The 18106-nt window shown below is 44.6% G+C and overlaps 1 protein-coding gene across 1 annotated transcript in view; it reads right to left on the bottom strand.

The window, feature by feature from the left end:
- LOC122923815 (chromodomain-helicase-DNA-binding protein 5) overlaps window positions 1-17817 on the bottom strand; it is a gene marked incomplete at its 3' end in the record, with an annotated part of 156264 nt that extends 138447 nt beyond the window's left edge. Inside the window, exon 1 of the mRNA XM_044274662.1 lies at window positions 17558-17817. Within this exon, the coding sequence (XP_044130597.1) occupies window positions 17558-17621 (64 nt within the window). The remainder of the gene's footprint in view (window positions 1-17557) is intronic.
- Between the last annotated feature and the right edge of the window lie 289 nt (window positions 17818-18106).

The raw sequence follows: 18106 nt of genomic DNA, 5'->3' as shown, positions 1-18106 counted from the left end.
AACCAGAGGGTCACTTTATTTATACCGCATTCTCTTCCCTTCCGCGGCTGCTTGTGTAGCAGAAGACAAGCTTTTGGCTAATAAACTCCAACTACAATGACAACGATCATGCCAAGTGGAACTGTTCCTCGTGAGAATGCCAGGAGGCGGGGAAAAAACGTCCTGTAAAACATGTGGTCTTTTGATGATTTATTGATTAGGTAGGTTATAAAATCTTATCTGTGGGGAACGGCTACAGAGGTCCATTAAAGTAGTGTACATAAAGGTCAGTGACCATAGATAAAAATAGGACCCTTTTAAGCAGCTGCTTGACACCACCACACTCCTAAGCACCTGAGCTAGCAGGTCTCGATAAATGTAACATCTCCTTGTTTGCTGACATTGTAGCACCTGAGAAAACCACATACCTCTAGGTTCTAACCAAGCAATAAAGTAGGGTCAAGACCTACCTGGAATAGGTCACTTCTATCCAGGGGTCCCATAGTAACATCAAGGTTTTTTTAAATAGCTGGCATAGATTTCATTTTCTGGCCAAGGACCTCCAGAACATTCACTAAATTTATTAACATGCCTGCATGTCTTAATAAGGTTTGAGCATCTTACTCCCGGGTAGTTCTTGCTAAGACTCGTGTAAGAAGTGCCAGTTTTAATAAAGTCCAATGTTTATGAGGGTCAACAGACCCACTGACTTCTGGCAAGAGAAGAATTAGTCATGTTGATATTTTTTCTCAGACCCCGTAAGGTTTACATCCTCAGTGAAGTGGTGTAGATACAAATCAGCCATGTTGGATTCTTTGGATTGAACAGTGAAGGTGTCTATGGATTGTCCACAATTAGAAAAGGAGGCTGCTTTCTTGTAAAAATAAAGCCACGCTTGTACATGGATTGCCCGAGTAATGCGGTTCAGTTCCATTGAAGTGAAAGGTGCAGACCTGCCATACCATACACAACCTGTGGATAGCTGTGACGTAGTTTTAGGAAGAAAGTAGCTATGTTTTTCTAATCCCAGAACCCTGTTAAACACTTTAGACTTAGCTGAAAGTGTTTGTTAACATGAGGATAATGATTCACCAAATAATGGTGGCCAAATAATGGGGCCCTTTTTTCCTCCTGGTGCTCAACTTTTTGGGTTATTGTCTTTGACGTCTTAAAGTTCTTCTTGTTTTACTCCTAAAAAAAATTCAACTGGCTCTCAGACTGATCAGCTCAGCCCCACGTCTACAGCATTTTGTCTGTTCCTGCTTTAGTATCATGATCACACTACCACAAATCACCCGCACAGCCATGGCTTGAGTGCCGGTGAAGGTCTAATTGACAGTGTAATTGCCTTGGCATTAGCAAAGAAAAGAGTATCTTGAACAATTTCTGTGTAATGACTGCTCTTCTGCAATCAGGCCCAGGTATTTCTGAAGCACTTTAAAAACTTCCCATCCTACACAAGGAAAAAAATTGTCACATCTCATTCTCTTCATCCTGAGGGTCACCAGAGTCATTAAGTGGCTTTGAAAAGCTTTGCCATTACCTGCAGAGACATGTGTCAGTCTCCATTGCTCTCTCTAGTGGTTGGTATTGCCCTGACAAATGATAACTTAATTAGGCCTCTGTTACAAAAGACGGAACTAGACATTCAATGGAGTTCATCTGTTTGTGGACACCTATCATGGCAGAAACCACGCCAAGAAGGGACATGTCTCTACTTGACATGGATTGGCACGAAACAAATGGGGGCATATTAACAGCAATTACTATTGGAAATAAGGGGACCAGATTTGTTCCAGTTTTCACACATATTTCACAATACAAACCAAAATACATATGGTTCTCCAATAAAAAAATATTCTATATTAATAAACCAGCAGCTGGATCTGAATATTTTTGTAATTGCTTGAAATAAAAAAAATTGTATAGCCACTGAACATTCAACAAAATTTAATTGTATAGCGCCACCTGCTGTTTGTCCTTTTTCTTATTTCGCCCACTTCAGTTACATGGCTGAAGTGGTCGCTCATGCTCAGTTCCATCTTTCAACTGCCACCAACCTGATTTACCAGAGAGCTGCAGCTGAAGGGACATGACCGCTTGAGCTACTAGCTTAAAATATACAGCAGAACAACTGCTGGGGTGGATCTAGATCCATCAGAGGTACAGGGCTGATTCTAGCTTTGTAAAAAATATGCTATATGATGTCTGACTTTCATTTATTGACAATACTCATGGGATAACCCCTTTAAGCTATGTGTACAGGAGGCTGAGTGGTAGCACATGGAGTCCTTGCACATCTGTGCTATTGCACTGTAGGCACTGTGCATGGTGCACTGCATGGAAAACAGGTGCAAGGACAACACTGATAAATGTGTCCCATAGTCATCTTGTGTAATTTTTGTTGTTTGTCCTATGATTACAGTTCTGGGTTTTCCTTCCGATCCGTTCTGCAGCTGGCGTCTTATGACACAGGCCCATCCTGTATATTAATTAGATATGTCTCCTGATCTTAGTCTAGACAATTTAGCAGAATGTTCATCAATCAGCCGGAGTCCATCGTGCACGTTTGTACTGTCAGAACAATAAAGGTCATTTACAAACCAGAAAAATCAAGCTCCAGATTAGAGGACATGTGTATCCAAAGAATGGAACGTTATCTGAATTTTACTGCAGCTAGATGAAGTGAACCGCACAAAACTACTTCTTGAATTAAAGGGAAAGTCCTTCTTTTCTTGTAGTGTTCGAAATACCCTGCAAGTGATACAGTTAAAGGGATTATCCCGAAATGTGATATTTATGACCTATCCCTGGAAGTCAGACCCCCGCCCATCAGCTTTTCAAAGAGGTGCCGAGCTCCAGGAATGCTTAGGCCTCATACTCGGCCAATGACGTCACCGTATATGGTCAAATGGCCTAGGCGCAAATGCATAGGGCTGATCTGTAATACCAACCATAGCCACTATACAATGTACGGCGCTCTTCAAACAGCTGATCGGTGGGGGTGCTAGGAGTCGTACTGACGCTAATCTGAGATAGGCCATCAATATCAAATTCCGGGGTAACCCTTTTAATTCTGGCTACCTGCAGTGCCACTAGGGGTAGCTTTCTGCATATGGATTTATACCATTCCTCTTGAACTTTATTGGAAGAGCTACAGATTTGTAGGCAGAAAGCCCCCCTAGTGGCGGCTGTAGGTAACCTGAGTTGTTTTATTTTATCTCTTATTTTATTTTTAATGTTACACTATGATCTGGTGAAGAAAGGCAACAAGAGTAGTTCAATTCTCTTCTCGCCATAGGTCCCACAGCAGTGGCATGATGTGCCTCTATGGCAGTACGCTAACTAGGTGGCACTTGTTGCTAGAAGCCATTGACAAAATAAGTTAAAGACATTGATCCAATTTAGTATTTTTTGAAATAATAAAGGGGGGGGGGGGGGGGGGCTCTGGTAGTGATGTTTTAAAGTAGTCAAAAGAGCTCCGCTCCTGGACCCCCTTAATTTGTAAGTGAGTACTGACACTCACTTCAGACTACTTCCCTCTACTGACACCAATGGAAGGATTGAGGACTCATAGTTCACACAAACATCAAAGGTCATTCCCATGAAATGAGTGCAAAGACCAATTCATACAGCAGCACATTGAGTGCCCCTGACCGTCATCAACATGACCCCCTCTCATTGGTTTGATTTCCAGGTTAGATATCCTTCATCAGTCATAGAAATCACATTAGTCATCAGTCATTAGTATATATATTTCATCTGCCAAATTTGTCACTATCTAGAATGTGCCAGGACCATAACAGCGCTATACCCGCTTACATAACGTGTTCTCGAAAGATTTACCAAATCTCACAAGAACATCTTCTACCTGTGGTGGAGCGGTCCACTGAGATTGACCGACGTCACAGCCACGGAGACGCCCACTGAGGAGAGCTGAGGTCTCCTCCTTCCTCTACCGATACAACTAATTAGCATACTTGGCGCCAGAACACAGCGGGTAGCATAGAGGCGCAACGGAGGGGGCAATCTGACAAAAAAACTAACAAAAAAAACCAATGGCACATGCTGGAGGCAGTTTACATACTATACTAAGGTATTAGTTTAAAGAAAAAATGCCATGAAAGGTCCTCTTTAAAGGGAACCTGTCATCAACTTTATGTTGACCTCACTGACGGCAGCATAAATTAGTAACAGAAATGCTGATGTCAGCGGTGTGTCACTTATGAGCTAAAAGGAAGTGGTTGCCGAGAACCAGAATCATATTCATTGCAGCCCAGGCCTGGAAAAAAAGAGTCAAATCTACCTGAGAAGAGTCCTGGTTATTCCTAATCTCCTGCTCTCCCCGTCCATCTGCTGATGATTGGCAGTTCTCTCCTAGAGAGAAAGGGAGAAAACCAGGTAGAAGACATCGGTCATCAGCAGGTGGGCAGGAGAGCAGGAATTCATGAATAACCAGGACTCTTCTCAGGCGGCCGGGACTCTTTTCCAGGCCCAGTCTGCAAGGATTGTGATGTTGGTTCTCGGCAACCACTTATTTCTAACTTGTAAATGACAGACCGCTGAAATCATCTCACCTGTCTCTACTTTATGATGCCGTTAGTATGGGCAGCACAAAGGTGATGACAGGTTCACTTTAATGTGTATGCAGGTGTCCTAACAATCCACTGACGACAAATGTCAGGGGAGAGAATTACACTCTCAAGGGAGCGCACCCATGGTTTCTGCCTAATCTCCTCTCTACATTCAGAACACAAGCGCAGTCGGCCAATCCAAGCAAGTACATGGGGAAGTTGGGAGGAATAGTTGCCGAGACTCAGGATAGGTCATCAGTATCTGATCGGTGGAGGCCCGACACCCGGGACCCCCGCCGATCAGCCGTTTGAGAAGGCACCGGCGCTCCCGTGAGCTCACAAAGCACACTGTATAGCGGCTGTGCCTGGAGTCGCAGCTCACCCCTATTCACTTCAATAAGTAAAAAAAAAACGGAAGGAGGAATGTATGTTGCTAGGGTAGTAAAAAAATATTTTTTTCTATTTCCTGGAAACGGATCCACAATTGCAGATCACAATGCGGGTGACATATTGATGCATTCCGCATGTCATCTGCATTTTTGAGGACCCATTGGGACCACGGACCACATTTTGCAGACAATAGTAGGACAAGCTCTATTTTTTTCTTTTCGGATCCGCATATGAATGGGGCCATTGAAATGAATGCGGAACGAATTTGCGGAACGGATGCGGATTACACAATACTGACGTATGAATGGACCCTTAGGCTGAGCTGCACTTAGGCCATATGACTGATGTACATGTCATCACTGGCCTAGGAAAGGCTTAGAGAAGGTGCTACTTACTGCCAGCGCCGCTGTCTTCTCAAACAGCTGATGTGCAGAGGTCCCGGGTGTTGGATCTAGGGATCGACCAATATTGATTTTTTAGGGCCGATACCGATAATTTGTGAACTTTCAGGCCGATAGCCAATAATTTATACCGATATTCTGGGAATTTTCATTTTTGAAAAAAAATAAAAATTCCCGCAAATCTGCTGAAAATTAATGTTTATTGTTAATGTGTATTTTTTTTTTTGTAAATCTTTCTTTTTCATTTAAATTTAATATTTTGGTGTTTTTATTTTTGTAACTTTTTTTATTTTTTATTTTTTTTAACTAACTTTTAGCCCCCTTAGGGACTAGAACCCTTGTCCCATTCACCCTGATAGAGATCTATCAGGGTGAATAGGAGCTCACACTGTCCCTGCTTTGTGCACACAGCAACATGGAGCTTATCATGGCAGCCAGGGCTTCAATAGCGTCCTGGCTGCCATGGTAACCGATCGGAGCCCCAGCATTACACTGCTGGGGCTCCGATCGGAGGAGCAGGGGAGAGGGAATCCTGTGGGGGGGCGCACTGCGACTGGGGTGGGGGGGCCCTATGCGCCACCACTGGTTAATACTGGGGGGGAAGGGGGGCGCACTGCGCCACCAATGCATAATACTGGGGGGGCTTGGGGGGGAGGCGCACTGCGCCACCAATGCTTAATACTGGGGGGGGGCGCACTGCGCCACCAATGTCTGATACTGGGGGGCTTGGGGGGGCGCACTGCGCCACCAATGAAGCTTAATCTCTAATTTATTCATATACAGGAGGCGGGAGCTGGCTGCAGGATCACATAGCCGGCTCCCGACCTCTATGAGCTGTAGCTGCGATCCGCGGCACCTGAGGAGTTAACTACCGCAGATCGCAGCTACAGCTCATAGAGGCCGGGAGCCGGCTATGTGATTCTGCAGCTTCCGCCTCCTGTATATGAATAAATGAGAGATTAAGCTTCATTGGTGGCGCAGTGGCCATTGCTCCTCCCCTCCTCTTGTCCCCTGTCCTCCCATTGGCTGCAGCGGCAGCACAGGGGGAGGGAGACACTGCTCCTTCTCCCCTGTGCTGCTGCTGAGGGAACACGGAGAGCGCTGTCAGCAGTGCAATCTGTGTTCCCAATACGCTATCGGAATATCGGCAAAATAAATGCCGATACCGATAGCGTTCAAAATCCTGAATATCGGCCGATAATATCGGTAAATCCGATAATCGGTCGATCCCTAGTTGGATCCCCACTAATCAGATACTGATGACATATGGAACCGATTCTGATTATATTAGGCTATTGCTGGGTATACAGTTCCCTAGTGTAATGATGAAAGGTGGTTGTTGTGGTCACACTAATGTGATGTAATCATTAGTGTTGGGCGCGAATATTCGAATCGCGAATTTTTATCACAAATATTGCCAATTCGAGAATTCGCTAAGATTTTGAATATAGTGCTATATATTCGTATTCGCAAATATTCTAGATTTGTTTCATCTGAACCCATGAGCCTTCCCTGCTTCCTGCTTGTGGGCCAATGAGAAGGCTGCAATGTCTTTGTCTGAGCTTAGCAACATCCCTAGCAACCAATAGGAAAGTTGCCTACCCCTTACTATATAAGAACCTCCCCAGCAGCCATTTTCTGCAGTTCTGAGAGAGACAGCAGTGTCATTGCTGTGCTCTGTGCTTTGCTGAGTCATTACATTAGATAGTTAGTTAGCTTATATATAATACAGATAGTTAGTGGGAGATAGTCTGTGTGGGTTATATCCTGATATAGTGTAGCTGATAGGTTCCAGTGCAGGGTGTTAGGTAGAGTGATAGGTACTGCTGTCCATACATACATGCTACAGACATAGTGCTGGGATGTCACAACAATACTCAGTGCACCAATCAGTAATACGTAGTCAGACCTGCTAAAATGTGAAGTTGCACGTATTGCGCAAAAATATGCACATCATTAATTGCCGATTTGCGCAATCGCGAATATATTGGAGCACTCTATCTGCATATAAAGCTATTGTAATGTTCTGCCGTGCCGACCGTTTTCTCCAGTTTCAGGAAACTTCTAGCAGCTTGAAAAAAGTAGCAAAAGCGACCCACACCTGTATTGCGAGCGCAATACGTGCATATTACATTGCCGATTTTCGCAATGAAGAAAATAATGGCAAATTCTCGAATTTATGATGAATATTCACCCAAATATTTGCTAAATATTGCGAATTCGAATATTGCCCCTGCCACTCATCACTAGCAATCATACACCACTTTATGACGTCACAGGCTCTGGGAGCCTATCCTTTGGGCTGATTATTGCCTCAGTCATTAGCACAAGTCAGGGGCGTAACTACCATAGCGGCAGACCATGCGACTGCTATGGGGCCCAGCAGAGGTCGCAATAACACCTGTACAAGCGCATGTTCAGGCGGTTTTACTCCTTTAAAAAAGTCTAAGGCGTACCAATACGCCTTAGACTTTCCCTGCCTTTCATCAGAACAATGCTGCCTGAAATGACCAATAACAAAGCTTCTTAAATCAGGGAGCTTTGTTATTGGTCGGTTTGAGCGGGCAGCCGACCATTCGGCACACTGCTCTGAAGTCAGGAGGAAGAGTACTGCAGCGGCGCAAGATTCTCACCGGGCAGCGCCTGGCGGGGTAAGCGGTTTTGGGCTGTGGGTCACTTCCTCCATGTGCTCACGGCGTCCTCTCCAGTGAAGATTAGAATGTGCGCCCAAACTCCATAGTAACCAGATACCAACAGACTTCCCCCCAGGGCACTATATGCCTGAGCATGCTTGCCCTGGTCGGATGAATAAAATGATCGGTCCGTGCTAGGCCAGTTGGGCGCAGCGTATGTTGGCATGGAGATTGGGGGGGGGGACTGATGGTGATGTGTTGGGGTGGGCTATGAGTTTGGGTGCACGTTCTTCACTGGAGAGGACGCTGTGAGCACATGGAAGAAGTGACCGGCAGTCCGACCGTCCAGAACTTGATAAAGTGAATGCGACTATTGGACTAGCAGCTTGTCATCACATGGAAGACTTTTATGATTGGTGAGCACATTATATGAATTTATTGTAATTAGACAGCACAATTTGGGATTGGTACAATGTTATATATGTGTAAAATATAAAAAAGGAACTGGATCGCACATCCTCAATACTATGCTTTTATCTAACTGCTTCTCAGCGCAATATGTCGTATACCTACCCCTATGCTGCATGCTGTACATGAGGCATTAGTATACAATTTGATCAAAAAGCATAGGCCCACTCACCGCGACACCGCGCAACAGATTTAACAAATATCGTTCCAATATCAAAAAGAAATACATGAAGCATAGTGTGTCCAGACAGGCGGCCAAACACCATGAAGGCAATGTTGTCGGGTTTTCTGTAACACCCATTGAAGAAATTCCAATACATCTCCAAAAAGACGTCCAATACATCAGACGCCGTGAGATGTATTGGATCTTTAAACTTAATAGCCTCAATCCCTATGGTCTAAATGAGGCCTTTGAAATACATCTGTAAAGCCGATTCTATTTGAAAAAAGATACAAACACATATCAGTTATGGGACAAACTCCCCTCCGTCAACTCCCTCCCCCCCCTCTTCATATGCTCCTATTCAAACAGGCTTTACCCATTTCTACAGAGTACGTTTTATATGGGTTTTTTTTATATATATTTTTTATATGAACTTTTACTATCCCCCATTTTTTATACACATCTTACTCTCATTTCCTTTATCTTTTATTATGTCATTTTATGCTGATAATGTACATATATGTAACTGTATGTATATATCTATTAGCGAACTCCTGGACAAATCATATGATGACAATCTTGAACCTGATCCTGTGGGCTGCGCCTCCCGATCACTAGCATCTCCTTTCCCAGGACAATGGATCACGTGACACCCTACGTCACTTGTGGACACACCCACAAACTGCAGCCGCCAATGCAGAGCAGACAACTGAGCATGCGCCCACTTCCAAATAAGGTCCCGTGGTGAGTGGCCTCTCCACCTGTTATTTCCACATGAGGAGGGCGGCGATCACTAGAGGATGCTTTTGCTTCCGGCCTCCCAGGCTTACCCTTGGGATTACATGACCGAGAGGTTTACACATACATAGGAAGATCTTGAACGATATTATCACGAATAATGCTCGTTTTTTAATAAATCCATAAGCGATCATATGTCCAAGTAATAGGAATAGTCCCACATTTATAATACTGTTTGATTTGAAGAATTTAGTTTGTAACCTGGATGACACCTGAGGGTGGCCCCTCCTCCAAGGGGCGTCACCCAGGTGCATCCCCTTGGCGGTTTTTTAGTATGTTTTATCTATAAATATCGACCTATGTACTACATTTATTGTATTATTGTGAAACCTGATGAAGGGGAAATTGTAATGCCCAAAACGCATTGTTTCTATTAAATAAGAAGAATTCATCCATTAAGACCGTCTCCACCGGTGATTTCGCGCCGAAGCAGAACCCTTCTTTTTCCACTGCAAATACCTTTTAGGGGAATGGACATCCTATCCAAAAGAATACACAGTCTGTGTAAAAAAACTAAAATAATGTGGTTGCATAAGTGTGCACACCCTCTTATAACTGGGGATGTAGCTGTGTTCAGAATTAGGCCTCGTTCACACTTCAGTGTTTGGTCAGTGATTTCCATCAGTGATTTGTGAGCCAAAACCAGAAGTGGAACCTCCACAGACATGAGGTAGAAGGGAAAGATCTGCTCCTGTTCTGTGTTTAGAGTTGCACCTGGTTTTGGCTCACAAATCACTGATGGAAATCACTGATCAAACACTGAAGTGTGAAAGAGGCCTTAAGCAATCACATTCCAAATCATGTTAAATATGAGTCAGCATACACCTGCCATCATTTAAAGTGCCTCTGATTAACCCCAAATAAAGTTCTGCTGCTTTAGTTGGTCTTTTCTTAGTCGCATCCCACAGCAAAAGCCATGGTCCACAGAGAGCTTCCAAAGCATCAGAGGGATCTCATTGTTAAAAGGTATCAGTCAGGAGAAGGGTACAAAAGAATTTCCAAGGCATTAGATGTACCATGGAACACAGTGAAGACAGTCATTATCAAGTGGAGAAAATATGGCACAACAGTGACATTACCAAGAACTGGACGTCCCTCCAAAACTGATGAAAAGACAAGAAGAAAACTGGTCTGGGAGGCTACCAAGAGGCCTACAGCAACATTAAAGGAGCTGCAGGAATATCTGGCAAGTACTGGCTGTGTGGTACATGTGACAATCTCCCGTATTCTTCATATGTCTGGGCTATGGGGTAGAGTGGCAAGACGAAAGCCTTTTCTTACGAAGAAAAACATCCAAGCCAGGCTACATTTTGCAAAAACACATCTGAAGTCTCCCAAAAACATGTGGGAAAAGGTGTTATGGTCTGATGAAACCAAGGTTGAACTTTTTGGCCATAATTTCAAAAGATATGTTTGGTGCAAAAACAACACTGCACATCACAAAAAGAACACCATACCCACAGTGAAGCATGGTGGTGGCAGCATCATGCCAAGGGGCTGTTTTTCTTCAGGTGGAACTGGGGCCTTAGTTAAGCTAGAGGGAATTATGAACAGTTCCAAATACCAGTCAATATTGGCACAAAACCTTCAGGCTTCTGCTAGAAAGCTGAACATGAAGAGGAACTTCATCTTTCAGCATGACAACGACCCAAAGCATACATCCAAATCAACAAAGGAATGGCTTCACCAGAAGTAGATTAACGTTTTGGAATGGCCCAGACCTGAATCCCAGCCCAGACCTGAATCCGATTGAAAATCTGTGGGGTGATCTGAAGAGGGCTGTTCACAGGAGATGCCCTCACAATCTGACAGATTTGGAGTGTTTTTGCAAAGAAGAGTGGGCAAATCTTCCAAAGATTTCAGTTTGTTTTTCAATTGAGTTGTACAGTTTTTAGGTCACATTAAAGGTGGAAAAAGTTCTGAAATGATTTATCTTTGTCTCATTTTTTTACATCACAAAAAACTGAAATTGTAACAGGGGTGTGTAGACTTAGAGTATTTTTCATATATCCCATACTATAATGGAGGGTGCACAGGGCAAGCGCGGCCACAGCTCCATTCACCGCTGTGGGACTTCCGGGTGTAGCTGTGCCAGTGCTCGGCTATTTTCAGAAGTCCTAAAGCAGCGAACAGAGGGTGCCCTATCTGACATTGATGGCATAGCCTAGTGTTATGCCATCAATATGTAAGAGAAAGAGAAGCCAACCCCTTAAAGCCCCTTAGGCTTGGCCTACCCTCTAGTCTCTCAGTTTACAGTCTGAGTGTGTGTTGAACCAGGGCTGCTGAAGGGGCTACCTCCAATCCTGTCAGTCAGCATCCATCATGTTTGACCCCAGTGAAACCGTCACCTTGTGCAGCTGGAGAGCCCCCAATAATATGAGCCTCTGAAGATGGAGTGGAAGGTTTTCGTCTGTGAAAGTAATCAGAGCTCACAGCTCCAGTTAGGAATCACACTGGGGTCATTCATGATGAGAAGTACGCAAAGCTTTTAGCGTACTTTTGTCACAGATTAAGGCTACTTTCACACTAGCGTTTTTCTTTTCCGGCGCTGAGTTCCGTCCTAGGGGCTCAAATCCGGAAAAGAACTGATGAGTTTTATCCTAATGCATTCTGAATGGAGAGTCCGTCCCTCAGGATGCATCAGGATGTCTTCTGTTCAGTCTTTTTGACTGATCAGGCTTTTCAGAAAAACGTAGCATGCAGTATTTTTACCTCCGGCCAAAAATCCTGAACACTTTGACTGAACGCCTGATCAGGCTTTTTTCCCATTGACTTGCATTAACGCCGGATCCGGCGCCGTGTGTTCAGTCAAAACGGATCCGGCTTTTGCATGTTAAACCCGAAAAATAGGAAAAAAATGTTAAAGTCCATAAAATGGCGGATCCGTTTTTTCCAATGCATTTTTCCATTGTGATCGAAAGCCTGTTCAGGATTCAAATGTAATCAGTTTTCACACGTTTTTACGGATCCGGCGGGCAGTTCCGGTGTCGGAATTGAACGCCGGATTCAAACAACGCTAGTGTGAAAGTAGCCTTAGCCGCAAAGGGGATTTGTGGCTGTATCTGCAAGTTTTCCCCAATGTGGCAGAAAAGGGGGCATGGCGTGGGTGGGGAAGGGGGCCAGACTGGCCAGCCCATCTCATTAATCATGTTCTACGCCTGTTTTTGCCATAAAAAATGACAGCAAGGGAGCTGGCATAGATTTAACAAGTCACACAGCCGGTGGAGGCTGACGCCTCTCTACATAATTTAGGCACATTAAGCGCCAGTGGACATGGACTAAGACCAGCGTCTAAATCGCCGGTCTTAGTAAATGTCCCCCATAGCGCATTACATATTTACAGCCAGGAATTTAGAAAATGACAGGAATTTCCGAAACTGTATTCTAATTAATATGATTTAAAGGGGTTCTCCGAGAATTAAGAAAATGAAAATACTTAAATATTATTACTTTTTTATTATTACTAATTATTACTTTCATTAGCTATAATGGCTTGCAATCAGGGGAAATAAAATGGCTGCCATCCTATTAGTGCACACAAAACCTGTCCTCACACAGGATGACAAGTTACTTCACAACACTGAGGTAAAGAGCTGCCTCATCCTCTACTCTGTTCTGCTTGTCAGGGATTATGATCCTGAATACTGCTGATAAGATCTTCAGCTGAATCTCTGTAGGAATGGAGTTCATGAGGAGACAAGAAGTACAGAGATGAGGTGGGGTTAAAGAGCAGCAGCACTTATATGCAGTCTTTATTACCACAGTCTGTCCTGTCCGTCCTCTCTGTACTTCATGTCTCCTCATGTTCTCCATTCATTCAAGGAGTCAGCTGAAGATCTTATCAGCAATATTCAGGATCATCATCCATGACAGGCAGAGCAGAGAGGAGGATGAGGCGGCTCTTTACCTCAGTGTTCTGAAGTAACTTGTCCTGCGGTGTGATTAGGACAGGTTTTGTGTGTATGAATAGGACAACGGCCATTCTGTTTGTTCTAACAATTGCCCCCTAGACATAACGAGCCATTATAACTAATTAACTAATGAAAAGTGTTTGGTAATATATTTACAATAAATTCATATTTAGGTATTTTCATTTTCTTAATTCCTGGAGAACCCCTTTAAGTTCTAAGTAGCCTGAGTACTTACATGATCAGAAGAAAAAGCCCAATGTCAGACTTTTACTACAGTAAACTTGTTATTGGCCATTTATAAAGGAGGTGGAGGAAGAGTTCGGAGTATGATAACATGTAGGAGTCGGAGTCAGAACTTTGCTTACTGTCTCCACAGTCCTGTTTTTTTGCTGGCAGAATTTGGTGCAGATTTCGTACCAAAAAGCTGCCAGAAGCAGACGGACACCTCTGGAAACCAAAGTGGGTCCTCGGCATTCACATTGAAATAATAATAATGATAGCCGAATAAGCAGCGGATTTTGCCTTTGCTGTGTGAACTAGACCTTAGAAAGTTTTGATAAATAAGGCCCAATCTTCTAACAATTTAAAAGAAAAGGATGGCTCAATGGCTTATTGAAAGGTTATAGAGGGAAATAGATATATATAAAACGTATGGTGGCTCACTCCGCTTATAGCGGTGGATGGGTGCTAAGCCTAATGACTCACCCAGTCAAAAGGAAATGTAAAATATACAGAGAGGCTGAGCACCCCCACCTGGACCACACAGCGGCTGACTCAATAAGTACTGATAATAAGATTTATTACACCTAAATGCAGATCAATTATTAAAATACAATAGAACAATAAAATATTCAGAATAAAAGTAGCATCATAAATAGCTGAACATACAATAGAGTACAATGGATGCTTTATAAAACTCGGAATAGTGAATGTATCCTAAATGAATATAACATCGATGGCAGTTCGATATTAAATAATCTAAAGTATGAAAAAAAAGAAATAGTCTCTCATACTCATTTTCATAGGGTTCCCGTCAGGTAGAACATGGTGTCGGAGCTGCAGGGAGCAGGTTATAGAGCAGGAGGAGCTGAGCAGACTGGTATATAGTTTTATGGATGGGGGGGGGGGATTGCAAAAATGTTAATTCATTCGAATTCCTGCTCATTCAGGACTTTGAAGTGCATGAGGCGGTCCTATCAGTGATTGACAGCCGTCCCTCTATGACTGTGCATACAGAGCTAGCTGTCAATCACTGATAGGACCGCCTCCTGGACTTCAAAGCCCAGGTTGAGCAGGAATTAAAATGAATAAATTGTACGTTTTTACAGATTTTTTTATTCCTATAAAGCTATACTATATCAGTCTGCTCAGCTCCTCCTGCTCTACAAGGTGCTGCCGGCAGATCACACAGCATTTCATGGTAGAAGCTTCCCTTTAAGATACGCATCTCCTGAGAAATGTATGACTCAGGACTCTGGAAAAGCTGGGTTTGTTGTCATAGAGGATACAGCTTTCTGAAAAACAGCATCAACTCCTGTGAAAGCGGAATTGGGGTCCATCATACTAACAGTCACCCAACTTTCCCGGAAACAGATACAAAGAAGAGGCATTCGAATACAAATTTCTAACAAGGGGACAGAAGAAGACGACCCAACGACTTGCACAAATATCAGCCAGACATTACGTGACCACCAACATCCTCCCATCTCCCAGGCCTGTGACGTCACAATAGAATTTCAATGCCGTACCTATAACACACGGGGAGCGGCCAATTACACAGAGGTCCCCAATCAGCCCAAACGTACTTTTTCCACATTATCTAGATATATAATAAATCATCAGCAATTAGCCACCCAATAAGCTCAGTATAAAACTTTAACCCTTCGCTGTAAAACTCAAAGGGCCACAACCCTATTTTATCCCACACAGTCCAAACCAATGACTTTTGTGAACACAAATCCCTGAAATCCTGAATTTCTTTCCTGACTCTTGATCGGAGTCAACATATTTTTTTTTTTAAATCTATCTACGCACATGGAGGGGAAACACAGGCGTGGATATAACCCGGGAAGACAACCCACTACTCATAATATCATTGTCTATCAGACTTTCCATCCACTGCCGTTCTAAGACCCTATGGAAATATCACAGACGTTCAAACAAAGCACATAGATTGCACGGTCAGAAGACAACACGAGGTGCGCAGGATGCGCGGGACCACACAAGAAGTGATGCAGCAAATTGTATAGAGAAACAAGATCGCCTGGTGACACCAGACGAGCATGGGGACAGGACCAGGGATGGCGCAGATCATCATGGCTTAACAATGCACCAATGATGATGGTGGTGATGATGCATGCTTGCAAAACAACACAACCCAGCATTTTAATCTGATCTCATGCTCCATTATCAGCAGTAGGGGCACCTGGGTCTGAGTCAGGGGGGCTGATGTGTCCGACTGCACCACTGCTAATTAGGAGGATGCTGAGACAAATGCACAGTTATAACCAGTGCCACCCAGGGACCTGATGAGTGCACCAATGACATGCATACAGGAGCACAAAGCAGATATTTGCCATACAGCCATACACCTCTGCTTCTTGCATTGACACAATGAAATCCCAGTATAATATGGGTCAGAGAAATCACAGTATAATGGGGGGCACAGAAATCACAGTATACTGAGGGGCACAGAAATCACAGTATACTGGGGGGCACAGAAATCACAGTATACTGGGGGGCACAGAAATTACAGTATGATGGGGGCAAGAAATCACAGTATGATGGGGGGCACAGAAATCACAGTATGATGGGGCACAGAAATCACAGTATACTGGGGGGCACAGAAATCACAGTATACTGGGGGGCACAGAAATCACAGTATACTGGGGGGCACAGAAATCACAGTATAATGGGGGGCACAGAAATCACAGTATAATGGGGGGCACAGAAATCACAGTATAATGGGGGGCACAGAAATCACAGTATACTGGGGGGCACAGAAATCACAGTATACTGAGGGGCACAGAAATCACAGTATACTGGGGGGGGCACAGAAATCACAGTATACTGGGGGGGCACAGAAATCACAGTATACTGGGGGGGGGGCACAGATATCACAGTATACTGGGGGGCACAGAAATCACAGTATAATGGGGGGCACAGAAATCACAGTATACTGGGGGGGCACAGAAATCACAGTATACTGGGGGGGCACAGAAATCACAGTATACTGGGGGGGCACAGAAATCACAGTATACTGGGGGGGCACAGAAATCACAGTATACTGGGGGGGGCACAGAAATCACAGTATACTGGGGGGCACAGAAATCACAGTATGATGGGGGCACAGAAATCACAGTATACTGGGGGGCACAGAAATCACAGTATGATGGGGGTGGGCACAGAAATCACAGTATACGGGGGGCACAGAAATCACAGTATACTGGGGGGGCACAGAAATCACAGTATGATGGGGGGTGGGCACAGAAATCACAGTATATGGGGGGGGCACAGAAATCACAGTATACTGGGGGGCACAGAAATCACAGTAATCACAGTATACTGGGGGGCACAGAAATCACAGTATACTGGGGGCACAGAAATCACAGTATACTGAGGGCACAGAAATCACAGTATACTGGGGGGGGGGGCACAGAAATCACAGTATACTGGGGGGCACAGAAATCACAGTATACTGGGGGGGCACAGAAATCACAGCATAGGGGGGGCACAGAAATCACAGTATACTGGGGGCACAGAAATCACAGTATACTGAGGGCACAGAAATCACAGTATACTGGGGGGGGGGGCACAGAAATCACAGTATACTGGGGGGCACAGAAATCACAGTATACTGGGGGGGGGGCACAGAAATCACAGCATAGGGGGGGCACAGAAATCACAGTATACTGGGGTGCACAGAAATCACAGTATACTGGGGGGCACAGAAATCACAGTATGATGGGGGTGGGCACAGAAATCACAGTATACGGGGGGGGGGGGGGGGCACAGAAATCACAGTATAATGGGGGGCACAGACATCCAGCTTTTTTTTTCTTTGGCGCCCTTCTGCACGGGATTTTCCCACCGCGCAAAACTTTAAACTACAGAACAATCGTAAAGTGCAGGCTTTTCCGCGCCCTCCCTCCTGCTTTGCAGCCGGCCTCTGCCACCCACCGCCCGCAGCAGGCACCTCGTCCAGCGCCCGGTTCCCCGCATGCATCGCCCAATGCTTTACCTGACATGTCTTCATTCTCCATGTCCTCCATCGGATCCTCTTCGTTCCCCAGTGGCCCTCTCATGGCCCCCTCCCCCTGATTGACTGCAGTTTATATTGCAATCGTGATCCCTTTCTTCGCACCCCGGCTATTAACCCATGGGATGCCAGGAGGGGGCTCGCGAGCAGGCACCGATAAAGGCTGTGCACAAGGGGTGAGGCTTTTTTTTTAGGAAAGATGGCTGCTAATTTCTATTATTTAGGGAAATAATGTCCCCCCTCCTGTCTCTCCCTCTGCCTGAAAATAAAAGAGAGAGAGAAAGAGACAAAAATGGAATACACATGCCCAGATTGTGACGTCCAGTCTGGTTGCTCAGGCAACCACATCCCATATTTTGGCACAACTAGTTAGTAGTGATGCCAGAGGTGACCAAGTTCAGGACTAGTTAGTGCAGCTCACCCCCCCCCCCGCACTGGTGATGGAGGCGGTGAGGACAATAGATGCATTATCATGTGTTATGGATTCTGCTGAGGTAAATCATCTGCAGCATCCTGTCAGTGTCCTCCTAC

The sequence above is a fragment of the Bufo gargarizans genome, unplaced genomic scaffold (genome assembly GCF_014858855.1).
Source record: "Bufo gargarizans isolate SCDJY-AF-19 unplaced genomic scaffold, ASM1485885v1 original_scaffold_1960_pilon, whole genome shotgun sequence".
NCBI lineage: Eukaryota > Metazoa > Chordata > Amphibia > Anura > Bufonidae > Bufo > Bufo gargarizans.
The sequence above is the reverse complement of the archived record's forward strand: the minus strand, read 5'-3'. Positions and strand labels throughout refer to the sequence as shown.